Here is a 13,037-nt window from a genome sequence, read left to right as displayed (position 1 = left end):
AAAAAAAAAAATCGCTTGATATAATTTTAGGAATTATTTGTAATTAACAATTTTAGGAGGATTAATTTTTTTTTTTAATTGAAATAGAAAATAGATTTTAAAAAGATAAATGAGTCCTGAGAAATCATCACTGGAGTCCATTGTTAAGTCCAAAATAAATATGTGTCATAGCCTTTTTAACTCCAAATTTTCGAGTGTTGTATTTAATGCATCATTAAAATTTAGTCAAGTCGCGATATAAGAAACACATTCAATAGCTTATACAATAACTAATCTCCTTTAATAATCATGGAGGCTTTAGTCAAAGTATAATAATTATGATGGCTTTGGTTAAAGTGTATTAATTATAATTGTTTTGGTCAGAGCCAATAGTACAAGAGCCCAAGGGGAGAAAAAAGTCAGTTATTTCATTCCAATGTTTGATTACGTTAATGAAAACTATGTCTAATTATTAGTCAAAATTGATGAGTCTGCCAAGTATAGGTAGGGGGAATAAAAAATGGGAGTTGTTTCAAAAGTTTAAAAAAAAAGTAATTTTTTATTTGGAGCTCTATATCTTTAAAACTACTTACAACACTAGAAAACCTAAGAGAACATCATTTAAAGTCGAGTAAATTTGCTAAAATGTCAGCTCTAATAGAGCTATTTATGTTCAATAGTTTCTGAGATATAGCTTTTTAAAAAAGCAACATTTCATAAAAAATCAGAAGTTGAAAATCATTTGACGTAGATATGTCTATTAGCACTCAAATTAAAGTTATTTTAATGTACTATAAATTAGTTTATGACGTTTATCTACATAGGAGTAGTAGTTTTTATGATATTTGCTAGAATAACAGTGTTGTTGGTAGTTTTAAAGATACAGAGAATGGAAAATTAAGGTTTTTTTAATGTTTTGAAACAGCTGCCATTTTTTATTCCCCCTACCTATACTTGGCAGACTCACGAATTTAGCCTTGTAATTATACATAGTTTTTATTAAAGTAATAAAAAATTGGGCTGAAATAACTGCCTTTTTTTTCTTACCCACTCTTGTACTAGAGATAATTGTAGTGGCTTTAGTAAAAGAGCCCAACTTTGAATTCATATTGAAGTAAAATTTCTAATAAAATTGTTGAAAGTCTAAATTTTAGGGAATTTCACGCTGGTTGTTTTTATAAAAGGCAACTTTAATCTACCTTTTTGTGATTATAACTGAGAAGTCTTTTAAAAATTCCAGTCTTGATCCTTTTTTTGTTGCTGTTGAAAATCCGTACCTTTAATCGAAAAAAAATAAAATCATAAAAGCGAGCCTAAACATCAAAACTTCCAATGTTTCTTTTCTTTTTTTTTTAATGAGCACTATTAGATTGTACCATTAATCTAGCAAATAGGTTGATTCCTGATATTGCTTGAAGAAAAAAAAAAATTAAAAACTGTTTTCCTAAATTAATCTCCTTTATTCTAACCAGCCCTTATGTTTATAAAAAAAATTTGGTAATACTATTAACCATGGTTCTTGGTTACGATTTTGTCTGAACTGACTTTTCAGAAATCGAGTTGGGTTTCTGTCTGCTTTCTTTGTATTGTATATGTATTGGATGTTTTGGGTATATTATATGTGGATTAGAGCTGTTTTTCAACTGTCGTTCCTGCCACATTCACTTCTTGGTAGGTTTTTAAACTTGAAGTAAATAATTTTCTGTTTTAGTAATGAAATAAGTTCAGTTCTTGTCTGTCTGATAGCTGATAGTAAGAATCCCCTGGGATTTCAATCAGGACAGTTCATTAAAGTTTTTAAATTTTTATGCATTTCTAGGTAATCAAGATCATTTTTGAGTTTCTTCCTGATTTCCCTGACTAATAAATAAATTTATCTTGTATCTTTTGGAACAATTAATTTTTGGAAAACAAACAAATAAACAAAGATCACAGTCAGAAGATTGAAAGATAGGATGATTTGTAGATCGGGAAGATGGTAGTGGACTTTCATATAAATGACTGAATAGTTGACATTATATAAATGGATATTTTAAACATACCAAGTTTGTGGGCTTGATCTGCAAGTTTTTCTGTAGGCCATACTGTTGGATTTCCAGCCTGTTCTTACCCACTAACATCCTGACTATGTCAATCAGATTTGTTTTTTAAAATTCACTAGCCCTACAGACTCCTTTAATAATGTTGATCTGACCCCTGTTGAACATATCCGCTACTTTTGGAAAAATGGCTAACCTGGAATCCTTACACAAGACTGAAAAGACAGGAAACTGCACGTCGATTTAGACTATTACTTACTGAACAAACGGTCTAAACTTCCAATTCATTAAAAAAGACTGATCTACATTACTGTAATAAGGCCAATGTGAATATATGAAGTTGAGCTTTGGGGCTCTACTAAACCTTTGAATTCCTCTTGTATCCTATCCTTGCATTCCAAAATCCTCTATACTCCTTACTTTGTCACTAATCAAATCATCCATCAGGACCCAATGTTCCATATGTTGCCGATATGGCCAGAACCAGATACCAATCCTTACATGATAAACTTCCCAACCACCTAAACCCACTCGTTTCTAAACTGGCTTCTCTTTCATTACCTAATAATCCTCCTAGGCGCCTAAAAAGAAGATGGCCACGATACCTGCTAATGTAAAACGTCATTAGAGTGCTATCAATGAATAGTTTCTCTACACGCCTGTAACAATCCATTTTAACTGAAATCAAATTTTCTAAATGTATTAGTATAAACAGATGTAAATAGCAATAAATAAATAAATAAAAAAAATTCACTAGTGGTCTAAGTCCATTAATTTTTTAAGTAAATCTGCCAATTTTTCTGTATATATCAGTTGGTTGAGGATTTTCTTATATGTTTGAAAGCTTAGAAAGACTTCTTTTACTCGTTTATTGAAAGAGTATCTCTGATAGAGGTTCTCTTGTAAATAGAATCTTTGTAGAATTAGTTTTTTTTTGGGAATGTCAAGGTTCATTTCTCGGGGCCACTGCGGAATAAATATTGACCAGCCCAGTTGGAAATCGAACCCATAACCTTCTGAACCAAGCGCTCTGGGACCCTCACCCCACCCCGCTCAGCTATCAAGTCCTCAAATAGAATCTTCTTTTATTTTTAAATTTCCTTTATTTACCAGTTTTATCGTTATTAATTTAAAATATCTGTCAGATTATAAAAGAGGGTAAGACTGTGGTGTAATTTTCAGGATGTGTTTTCAAGAGTCTTGAATTAATTTCTGACCCCTTAGTTTAGTCCAATAATTTCAATCCAGCTAGATTTGTCATTTATGTGGTCTTCTATGTGGTGGAACTAGAACTGTCAGTCCAATGGTATGCGTATACATGTATAATGCATGGCTCCGTCAAGTTTGCTTCTAATATTCACTCAAGGTCTGTGGATTTTACCATTGCTCAAAAAATCTGTGGCCTGTCTAAAATATCCATTCGTGTTTGTCCAGCTAATAGTGAGTTGATGTAGATTTTTCAAAAAACTAATAATAAATAGAGCAGTATTGGCACAGTTAAGTTTGTAAGAGATCAAAATATCTCAATCAACAATTTGGAACTCTCATTAATGAGAGGTTAGTGTATTGGAGGGCCAGATGCATGATTTAATAGTATTACCAAAAATCTAAATAACATTTTTTTTTTAATTATGAATTAAACTTACTACCTTAAAATTATATTAACATGTTTTTTTATTCCAAAGAAAAAAATAAATTAATAAAAATAATAAAAACAAAAATTGAAATAATCATTTGAACATAGGCTGTCCTTTAGTTGCTTTATCCAAATGTATTTTTTTAGATGTATATTCAAGAACTGAACAAGCAGAGGGAGATTCTATACACAGTAGAGTTGGTACGTCTTTATTCTCTCTTCTCATATCTCATCCTTCTCTCTTTTGTTTTCTTTGTCTTGGCTGTTTTTTATTTTTGTTTGTTTCTTTATTTATTTTATTTTTTTTTCAGCATAATTTACCTTGTTTAATTTAGACATGGAAGCATTTCATGCATGTTGATGTATATTTGTGTGAATCTATTTGATTGTTTCATTTGTTTTAGTGGATAACTTCTATGATTGTCTCATGATTTAAATTTTTTTTTTTGTTAATTTTTAAGCTAATATATAATTTTTTTTTATTATTTATAGATGGTTGATCGTATGCGAATTAAGAAGGGCATTGTCTGAGTTGTCGTCAAGACATACAATTAAGAATTAGCTTTAACTAAATATTAAAAGCCGACATTTTGACAAACATTGCAAGTCTTTATCAGGGCTATTTAGAGGGTTGAGAAATGCAAATAGAATCAATGTTTATTTCCATTGATGTTCATCTCAGCCATTAGTGGCAGTGATGATGAAAATCTACATGTGGATCAAAACGTTGTCTCTTAATAAACGGTTCATACTATTTCTTAACTGTTCTTGATTGCAACCTGGACCATCTCCTTGTTAATTTTTGTTTTACTATGAATGTTAGTCATAAGTAAGGAAATGTTCATGGTTTTCAAATTAAATAAAAATTAATAAATATTTAAATAATTTATTATATCGCATGTTGTTTGTTGTTGGAGTGACATTAATCAAATATAAATACATTTTTTACTTCTATAAAAATAATCTCCATTAGTTTCTTTTTCTGTATTTTTTTGATAGATTTATTATACCAAGAATTAATAAACCTTTTGACAAATAAATCAATATATATAAATGAAAATAAATGTGTGTCGGTATATTTCGCTTTACCTATATGTATGCATGTAAAGCAGAATATACTGACACAAATCTATACCTATTCATATGCATGTATGTAACACATTACTCAATATGTCCCCGGTCTGACATCTATCAACATTGTTGACAGACCCACGTGATTTCAGGGTAGTTCTAACCTTCAAACAGTACGTGTCAGAATTTCATGGCATTCTGACTGTTAGTTTAGAGGTTACAGTCATTTTAGTGACCCCAGTTTTGTAATTTTCAAGAGAATGGATAGAAATGAATTTTTTGTGTTGATTAAATACAGTTTTTTGATGGGAAAAAATACTGTTGAAGCCAAACAGTGGTTTGATAAACATTATGGGGACCTTGCACCTGGGAAATCAATTATCGTTGACAGTTAATTATAATATAAACACAATTATGCTGAATTTAAACGCATCATACAAGGACTGATGATGCTAAATGCTCTAGTCACCCAAAATTGGTTTAAAAGACTGTAAAAATAGTTTTAAAAGACTGTAAAATGAAGTTGTGTGAGATAGCTGAGACCTTGAAGATATCAGAAGGTAGTGTCTTTACAATTTTACATGCAAGTTTGGGTATGCGGTAGTTGCTTTTGAAGTGGGTGCCACGTTTGCTCCCACCAGACCAGGAAAAACAATGGGTCGACGATTCAAAGCGTTATTTGGAGCTGTTTAAGCTAAATAAAAAGGATTTCTTGCGTCGGTATGTGACAGTGGATGAAACATGGATCCACCACTACATGCCTGAATCAAAAATATCGTCAGCGAAGAGGACATCAGCCTGTGAAAGTAGTCCAAAGTAACCAAAAATTCAAAAGTTGGCTGGCAAGATTCTGACATCCGTATTTTGGGACATGCATGGAACTTTGTTTATCGACTATCCTGAGAAAAGCTAAACTATCAATAGTGAATATTACATGGCATTATTGGATCAATTGAGTGCAGAATTCAAGGAAAAATAGCCACATGCAAAAGAAAAAAGTGCTGTTTCATCAGGACAATGCCCCATGTCACAAGTTGATAAAACAATGGTTAAATTGAATGAATTACGCTTTGAATTGCTTCCGCACCCACCATTCTCTCCAGATTTGGCCCCCAGCGATTTCTGGCTTTTTGCAGACATGAAACAGATGCTGTAGGGAAAGAAATTTGGTTCAAATGAAGAAATGATTACCAAAACTGAGGTCTATTTTGTGAGCAAAAATAAATCGTTTTACATAAAGGACATCGAAAAATTAGAGGAGCATTGGAATGTATCACTCTTGAAGGAGAGTATGTTGATAAATAAATTGGAATTTCTAAAAAAAATGAAAAAATTATTTTTCTTAATTAGACTGGAGACTTATTGTATGATATGTTACATATATATCTACCTATACATATAATATATACTTTTTATTAATAGTAAACACAGCATGATGCCGTAATAACGGTAAGAAATGAGACAATGTTAGGGGCTTTTGAAGAATTTGAAATAACGGCCAAACAAATAGAGTTCCGAATCTATGAACTGAAGACTGTTAACAAGTTAACTTCAAGAAAAGTGTGTGGAAGGAATGAATATGTTGTAATTGGAAACTATACACTGAAGGACGTTTTTATATCATAATGATTACCATGACAGAATTTTGATTTAAAAAAGACAGATTTATTATGAAATAATTAAATTTATACCGATATTTGATATTGATATTCCACTTTCTTATTAATATCGATATCAATCATTGGAAACTATGTTCTCAAATTATTTAATCAAAATTTTGATATTTCATTTTAAAAATACACAGCAATTGTTAGGTCCAATTTGTGATGAAATACTTAATTTAAGGAATAATTATAGAAAACATTTAATATATAAAATAGTATTTTGAAATTATGTTGTACTTTAATATGTTAAAATCATGAGCATAATAGCTTATGTTTGTTATAGTAGTTCAAAATTATTATTATGCAAACGATTTTAACATTAAGTAAGTACAACAGAATTTTGAATTAATATTTTATTTATTAATTGCTGTTTTGATTAAGTTTATTAAGGGGCTGGGTGTTAAGAGAGACCATTATCAGAGCATTGAGGAAAACCATTATTCTGGACTCACTGGGAATTCTATGTCACCATTTGTATTAGACTTCGGCCGAGTATTGTCAACTCTATTAGTCGAGACGGAGACAAAAACATGTATTCGACTAGTCTCAACTAATTCTCTCACATCCTTCTTAATATTGTCTATTGGACTGATCAGTATGCTGTGTTTTAGCAACTCAACAAAGTTGAGCAGACGTTCGCAATTTTTTCAATTTCCTTGTTCTCTTCTATTTTTCCCATAAATGAAACTAACAAATTGTAGATATAAGGCTCTGATCCCAGATCGCTCATGTAATTGTATGGAGGGCTTTCCATTCAAATCTCTCGATTCTGCTTTCTAGGGTACCTGTTATAGCCCGCCCAGGTATAGTAGCTGTTTATCAGATCTGGCTTTATCATGGCATTGTACACTCACAGCTTCAGATTTTTTGTTTGGTATTTCAGTATTCTGGACAGAGGGAAGGCTCTGTTTCCACTCGTTATACGTTGGTTTATCTCAGTCCGTTTATCATTTATTGATGTTATTGTGGAGCCGAGTTATTTGAAATTGTCTACTTTGCCATTCATACTGACCATGTTGTTAGAGCAGGTTTTTCGGCTTACAATTATGTACTTATTTTTATCTTTATTTACTCACCAGCCGATTTCTTTTTCTTCCTTATTAAAGTCTTTGTGAGTCTTTCCATGTCATCTCGGTTACTTCCTAGGGTTGCAGTGTCATCCACGTATGCTACGATTTTGTATTTCATACTGATGTGCACCCCACCATTTTCACATGATGTTCTTCTGATCACTTTTTGAAGGACAAAGTTGGACAGCATTGGTGGGAGTCTATCTCGTTGTTCAAGACTCTGCATTTAGGATCATTCGTTCAAGCTTTTGTCTTACCAACTTTTAATGATTCCAAGCTCAGTCATGATCTTCCAAACACAGTTTCCATCCAAGGAATTTTCGGCTGCTTGGAATAAATATATGTGTTGTAAACATTGTGTTTTTATTTGAAGTTTTTGGTCTTTAGGCAATTATAAATTTTAAATTAAAAAAAAAAAAGTATAGGTCATATAATGTAACAAATTGATAAAAAACACTATATGCCTAAAAAGAATTACTAATGTATTCTTTTAGATAAAGATACTATTAATCATGAGGTTTTAGGGCTATTGATTTTTCAATATATTTTTATGTTCATGTTGCTCCAATAAATGACATTTAATGTGATAAAAATATCTGGATATGTAAATTTTTAACGCCTTGAAAAAGATTATTCAGACAGGATGGATTAGTTTTGTTAATATGTACAGTTAACATTGCATGTAAGTTAATTTATTTAAATTTTCTTTACCCTTTTTATGAATTAATTTATTTTTTAAATTAATTGTTATCGTTTTATTTTATTTAAAGAGCTTGAATTTTATTCTGTTATTGAGCTCAGTATAATGTCTAACTTTGGTTTACTTTCGCTCTTATAATTTTTGTCTTGGTCTTGTATTCATTTATTTATGCTAATCCTAGTATAGGTTATCTGTTAATTTTTTTTTTTTAATTTTTTACAACAAGGTGAATTAAAAGAGTATTACTACTTATTATGTATGTAGGAACGGGAAAGAAGGAGGCAGCATATGGGGCTTGTGAAGGCGTTAGAAGTGCGGAAGAGACTGGAGGAGAGAGAAAAGAAGAGATTAGAACAAAGGGCTGAAAAATTAGCAACTCGAGAAAAACGTATAGAGCAAAGGAAAGTCGAGGTTGAACTTCTTAGAGAGCTGAGGAGGCCTGTTGAAGATATGGAACTAAATGGTAAGCTCATTTTTATAATTCAGAATTCATAAAATTAAATGATTAATTAATTTTTAGGACAAGAAAATAAAATAATAGGCTAGTTGCAGGCCTACATTGTACGCCATAACCCCTGATGAAGACCTGAAACTCAGGTCGAAACGTCAGCATAAAATAAAGAAATATGGTTTTGTTGTTCTTTGCTGACCACACCCCCCGACAAACTTCTCCAATAATTAATAAAATAAAATAATAATTGAACTTCTTGTATACAATATTTTGCCAAATAAATTATATACCTAAATGGCTGAAAAAAAACAAAACAACTAAAGAAGTCAACATGATCATCACATCATTAAATTAGGAATATATAACAGCAGCTAACTGAACTAATATTTAACTAACATGAAGAATAAAATAGAAAAATTGATAAACAAAGTGTGATTTACTTAATACATTGTCAAAATTTTAACTGAACTTAAATAGGGGAAACATATAAAAAACTCAGAAGCAGTTTATTTCAACATGAAGATAATTGCAAAATTTACAAACAAAATAAATAAAAAATTGGAACGTTGGCTCAATAAAATAGTATAATTATTTACTATTTGACTTTTTTTGTTACCGCTTCCGGATCATATTCGATTCATAAATAAAAAATTGGTGCGCACATCGAAACTTTCACTTATTATCCTACCCAAGTTTTTTGTAGCTTAGTGAGCTCATGTTCTGAAATTAAATAATTTGAAATCAACAGTTTTTTATAACAATTTTTTTTATTGAGTCTTAATGATGAGAAGATAGTTGACTGTAGATAATATATATGAAGAGAAGATGGTTGGGGTGAGGTCAGAAAATAATAATCAGATATATTTAATTTAATAAATAATAGCAGTAACAAAAGTATTGGGCAAAGTGTCCTACAGAGATTATATAGAATATATATGAAGAGAAGACAATTGGAGTGCGATCAGAAAATATCATAAATAAGTTAGAAAAACTTATTTAATAGTGCCAACATTTCAGCTAGAATTTCTAGCCTTCATCAGGGCTAAGAACAAAAACAAGATAACAACCAAATAAAAGGATATATAGAATGATTAAAGTAAATAATTGAACAAAATGAAAATTAATAAAAATAAAGTAATGAAAGAAGTCGGAAATAAAACATATATATTGGTAATTAAATATGTAAGTAAAATAACAGACTTAAGAAAATAAAAATAGAAAGTTATATAACGCAAAGAAACAAAGGAATATGAATATTTTAATTTAATAATAATAAAATAAATTCTTTCTGACTCTGACTTTGACTCCCGTCAAAACAGCTCTGACGAAACCTTGTAACGTGGGGCGAAACGTTAACTCAAATAAAATAGTACATCTAATTACTATTCGAGTTTTATTTGATCGCACCCGGACCATATTCCATTCATTAATACACATGTTCAATCAGCAATCTTCTTATATGTTGTATTTCCCACTTCTTTCATTACTTTATTTTTATTAATTGGTACATATATTTACTTTAATCAGTGGAGAAGATGGTCAGGGGATTGCGGTTAACAAAAAAATTTTTTTTGCTAACCGCGCCCCTTTTTTCAGAATTTCTTTTAAAACGCTTTAATTTTATTCAGTATTTCTCGTCTTTTTTTTTCTATTTTTTGTTTTTTGTGAGATGTATTCAACTAGTCTCAACTAATTCTCTCTCATACCTTTTAATATTGTGAATTAGACTGATCGGTATGCTGTGTATAAGCAAATCAACACAAATAAGCAGCCACTCTTAATTTTTTGAGTTCCTCCTCTTCTATTTGTTATAATTAATTCAGAATAAGTTTTTATGTATCATTTTCTTAATGTATTTTTTTTTTTTACTACAAAATTCTATTTTCTATATATTGATAATCTAATTTTTATTTCAGAAATAAAACCACTACCTGATCTTGAAAGGATTCCAGGATTGAAACTAAGTGGCCAAGCTTTTGCTGATACTCTCATGACTTTTGAGTTTCTGCATAATTTTGGTGAAACACTTGGTTTTGGTAAGTGGACATTTTTTTGAAGTTGTTAATTTAAACCATTTACTTGCCTCATGCAGTAATGAAGTATACGCTAGTTTTATAAGGTATAACAGTTGATATTCATTAAAAATTCATTAGTAGTTGAGCTTTGGGGGTAAAACGTAAATATGGGGATAAACTATTGTATGCAATATTTGCAATCTAAAATATTCAATGCTCCTGGCTTTATGGCCGTTAATAGCCGAGGAAGTTGAGGCGTCTCCTTAACAACCTTGCAAATACAGTGCCAGTTTGATTCCAGCTTGAAGGGGTTTACTTTCATTTCGTAGAGGTCCTATGGAAGGAAAACTTGACCCCCCTACCATGGTTAGAGGGGTCAAGTTGGTCATTTCTAGATAATTCCCTTGTATGTCAGAAATGATTAGGCAGGAGGAAAAAACAAAACAAAATCTGACCTATTTGGCCTGAACCAGATATCAATTCTTCCATAATTAACTCCCTAACAATCCAAACTCACTAGTTTCTAAACTTGCATCCTCTTCTATTCCTGATAATCCTCTGAGGCACCTGTAAAGGATATGGTCTTTTGAGACCTTCTAATGTAGTAATGTCATTAGAGTGTTATCAATGAGTAGTTTCTTCACAAATCTTTCACTTCATTATATCTTAATCATATGTACTTATGTTTTTAGTTTAAATACTGTTCTATGTTTCAAAAAATAAAAGAAAAAAAAGATTATTTGAAGTGAAATACATTGTTTTTTTTTTCAGATACGGAATCGTTACCTACACTTAATTCGCTCCAAGAAGCTCTTTTAGGGGAGAGCGAGGAAGCTGAAGAAGAACTTTTGTCTGTGATAACGCAACTAGTGATATGTGGCATTGAGGATCCTGGCATCCCTCATCCAGCGAGGCATACAACTCTCCTAAGCCATAGTCTAAAACAGGCCGACATTTCCCATAGCAGCCTTTCGGAGATATTGAGGATATACCTTTATGCCAATGCAACCGGCGAGCTTAAAGCTACTACAGGTAATCTACATTTAAAAATTTGTTTTCTTTTACTTAGAAAATATGTTGTATATGGAGAAGAAGGTTGGGGGTGCGGTCAGTGAAAATGCTAATAAGCAAAACTTGTTTATTAGTGCCAACGTTTCGGCCAGAATTTCAAGTCTTCATGAGGGCTAAGAACAAATAAACATGATTACAACCATTATGACTAAATGAATATACAGATTTTTTAAAAATTATTTATTACCAGATCGGCCTAGTGGGCCTTACATGCTTAATGTTGTAAAAGGTACATTTTTTTTTTTTTTTTACAATTGATTATGGGAGGTATTGTCTCATGCAAAAGACACCCCTAACTATGTACATGTTATAAATAAAACAAAAAATTAAGTTAAAATAAATAGATTAAAATAATAATTCTTTATGAAAGATAAAAGTAAAGTTAATAACACAAACAATAACAATTATGGATTTATCAAAATAAATTTTTTTCCACCTTATTAATTTAAAAAAGTAATATGATCAACTTCCTAAATAGAAAAACCAGAATTAAAACTTGTATTTTCAAAATTACTGAATAAATTAAAAAATTTGAACAGGATTTGTTTATTTTTTTAAAACTTTGGTAATCTTGTACATTTATCAATTTTTCTTTTAACAGGTGTTCACTTCGAAAGAGAACGTGAAAAAAGAGTAACAGAACACCATAACAACATGGGTGAAATACCATTAGAAGAAACCCTGGGAAAAAATTCTGCATTCTTCACCCTTCTTAAAGAAAACAATACTTATAAAATGTCTGAATGGTTAAAAAAGCGATCATTCCTATCTCTTAATCCGACCAAGAAAGCTGCAATTCTTGCATTTTTGTGCCATGAATTACTTCAGAACAAAGCTGTCATTAGACAAATAGATTCCGCAATCGAAACTGTGGCTCAGTTAAAGAGAGAGCGATGGCCTATCGAAGCAAACTTGAGGAAGTATGTATTGCAGTTTATTTGAAAATTCTTATTGTAATTTTTTAAAAAACTTAATTTTAATTACATAAATTTAAGCAATATTATAAAATAAATGCAATTAAGCTTTAGTATTTAACATTTAAATGTTGGATATCAAAAACTAATATCTATATTTGACAAATATATACAATATCTTAGCCTTAACAATAGACTTAATTGTTAATAGGTTCCTCAAACATTTTAAATTTCCAATTCTTATCAAAGTCAGGCTTAAGATTTACCTTAGTTTATAATTAGTACCCAGGAATCATTTTAATTTAATGAAACTGACTGTCTATGAGTCCCTCACTACATTAAATATAAAGTTCACCTTACAAAATCAACATTATTGTGTCGATATTATTGTACATGGCATATATAGGGCATGAGTCAATATTATTAC

General features: G+C 30.7%; 1 protein-coding gene across 1 annotated transcript in view; it reads left to right on the top strand.

The window, feature by feature from the left end:
* The window catches only part of LOC106680678 (bromodomain adjacent to zinc finger domain protein 2B), a gene marked incomplete in the record, with an annotated part of 314,015 nt that overhangs the window by 274,871 nt on the left and 26,107 nt on the right, over positions 1-13,037 (top strand). Inside the window, 5 exon segments of the mRNA XM_067052413.1 lie at positions 3,802-3,855; positions 8,424-8,622; positions 10,527-10,646; positions 11,397-11,657; positions 12,298-12,616. Of these exon segments, the coding sequence (XP_066908514.1) occupies positions 3,802-3,855; positions 8,424-8,622; positions 10,527-10,646; positions 11,397-11,657; positions 12,298-12,616 (953 nt within the window).

The sequence above is a fragment of the Halyomorpha halys genome, unplaced genomic scaffold (assembly GCF_000696795.3).
Source record: "Halyomorpha halys isolate HHAL.00 unplaced genomic scaffold, Hhal_1.1 Scaffold277.1, whole genome shotgun sequence".
NCBI lineage: Eukaryota > Metazoa > Arthropoda > Insecta > Hemiptera > Pentatomidae > Halyomorpha > Halyomorpha halys.
The sequence above is the reverse complement of the archived record's forward strand: the minus strand, read 5'-3'. Positions and strand labels throughout refer to the sequence as shown.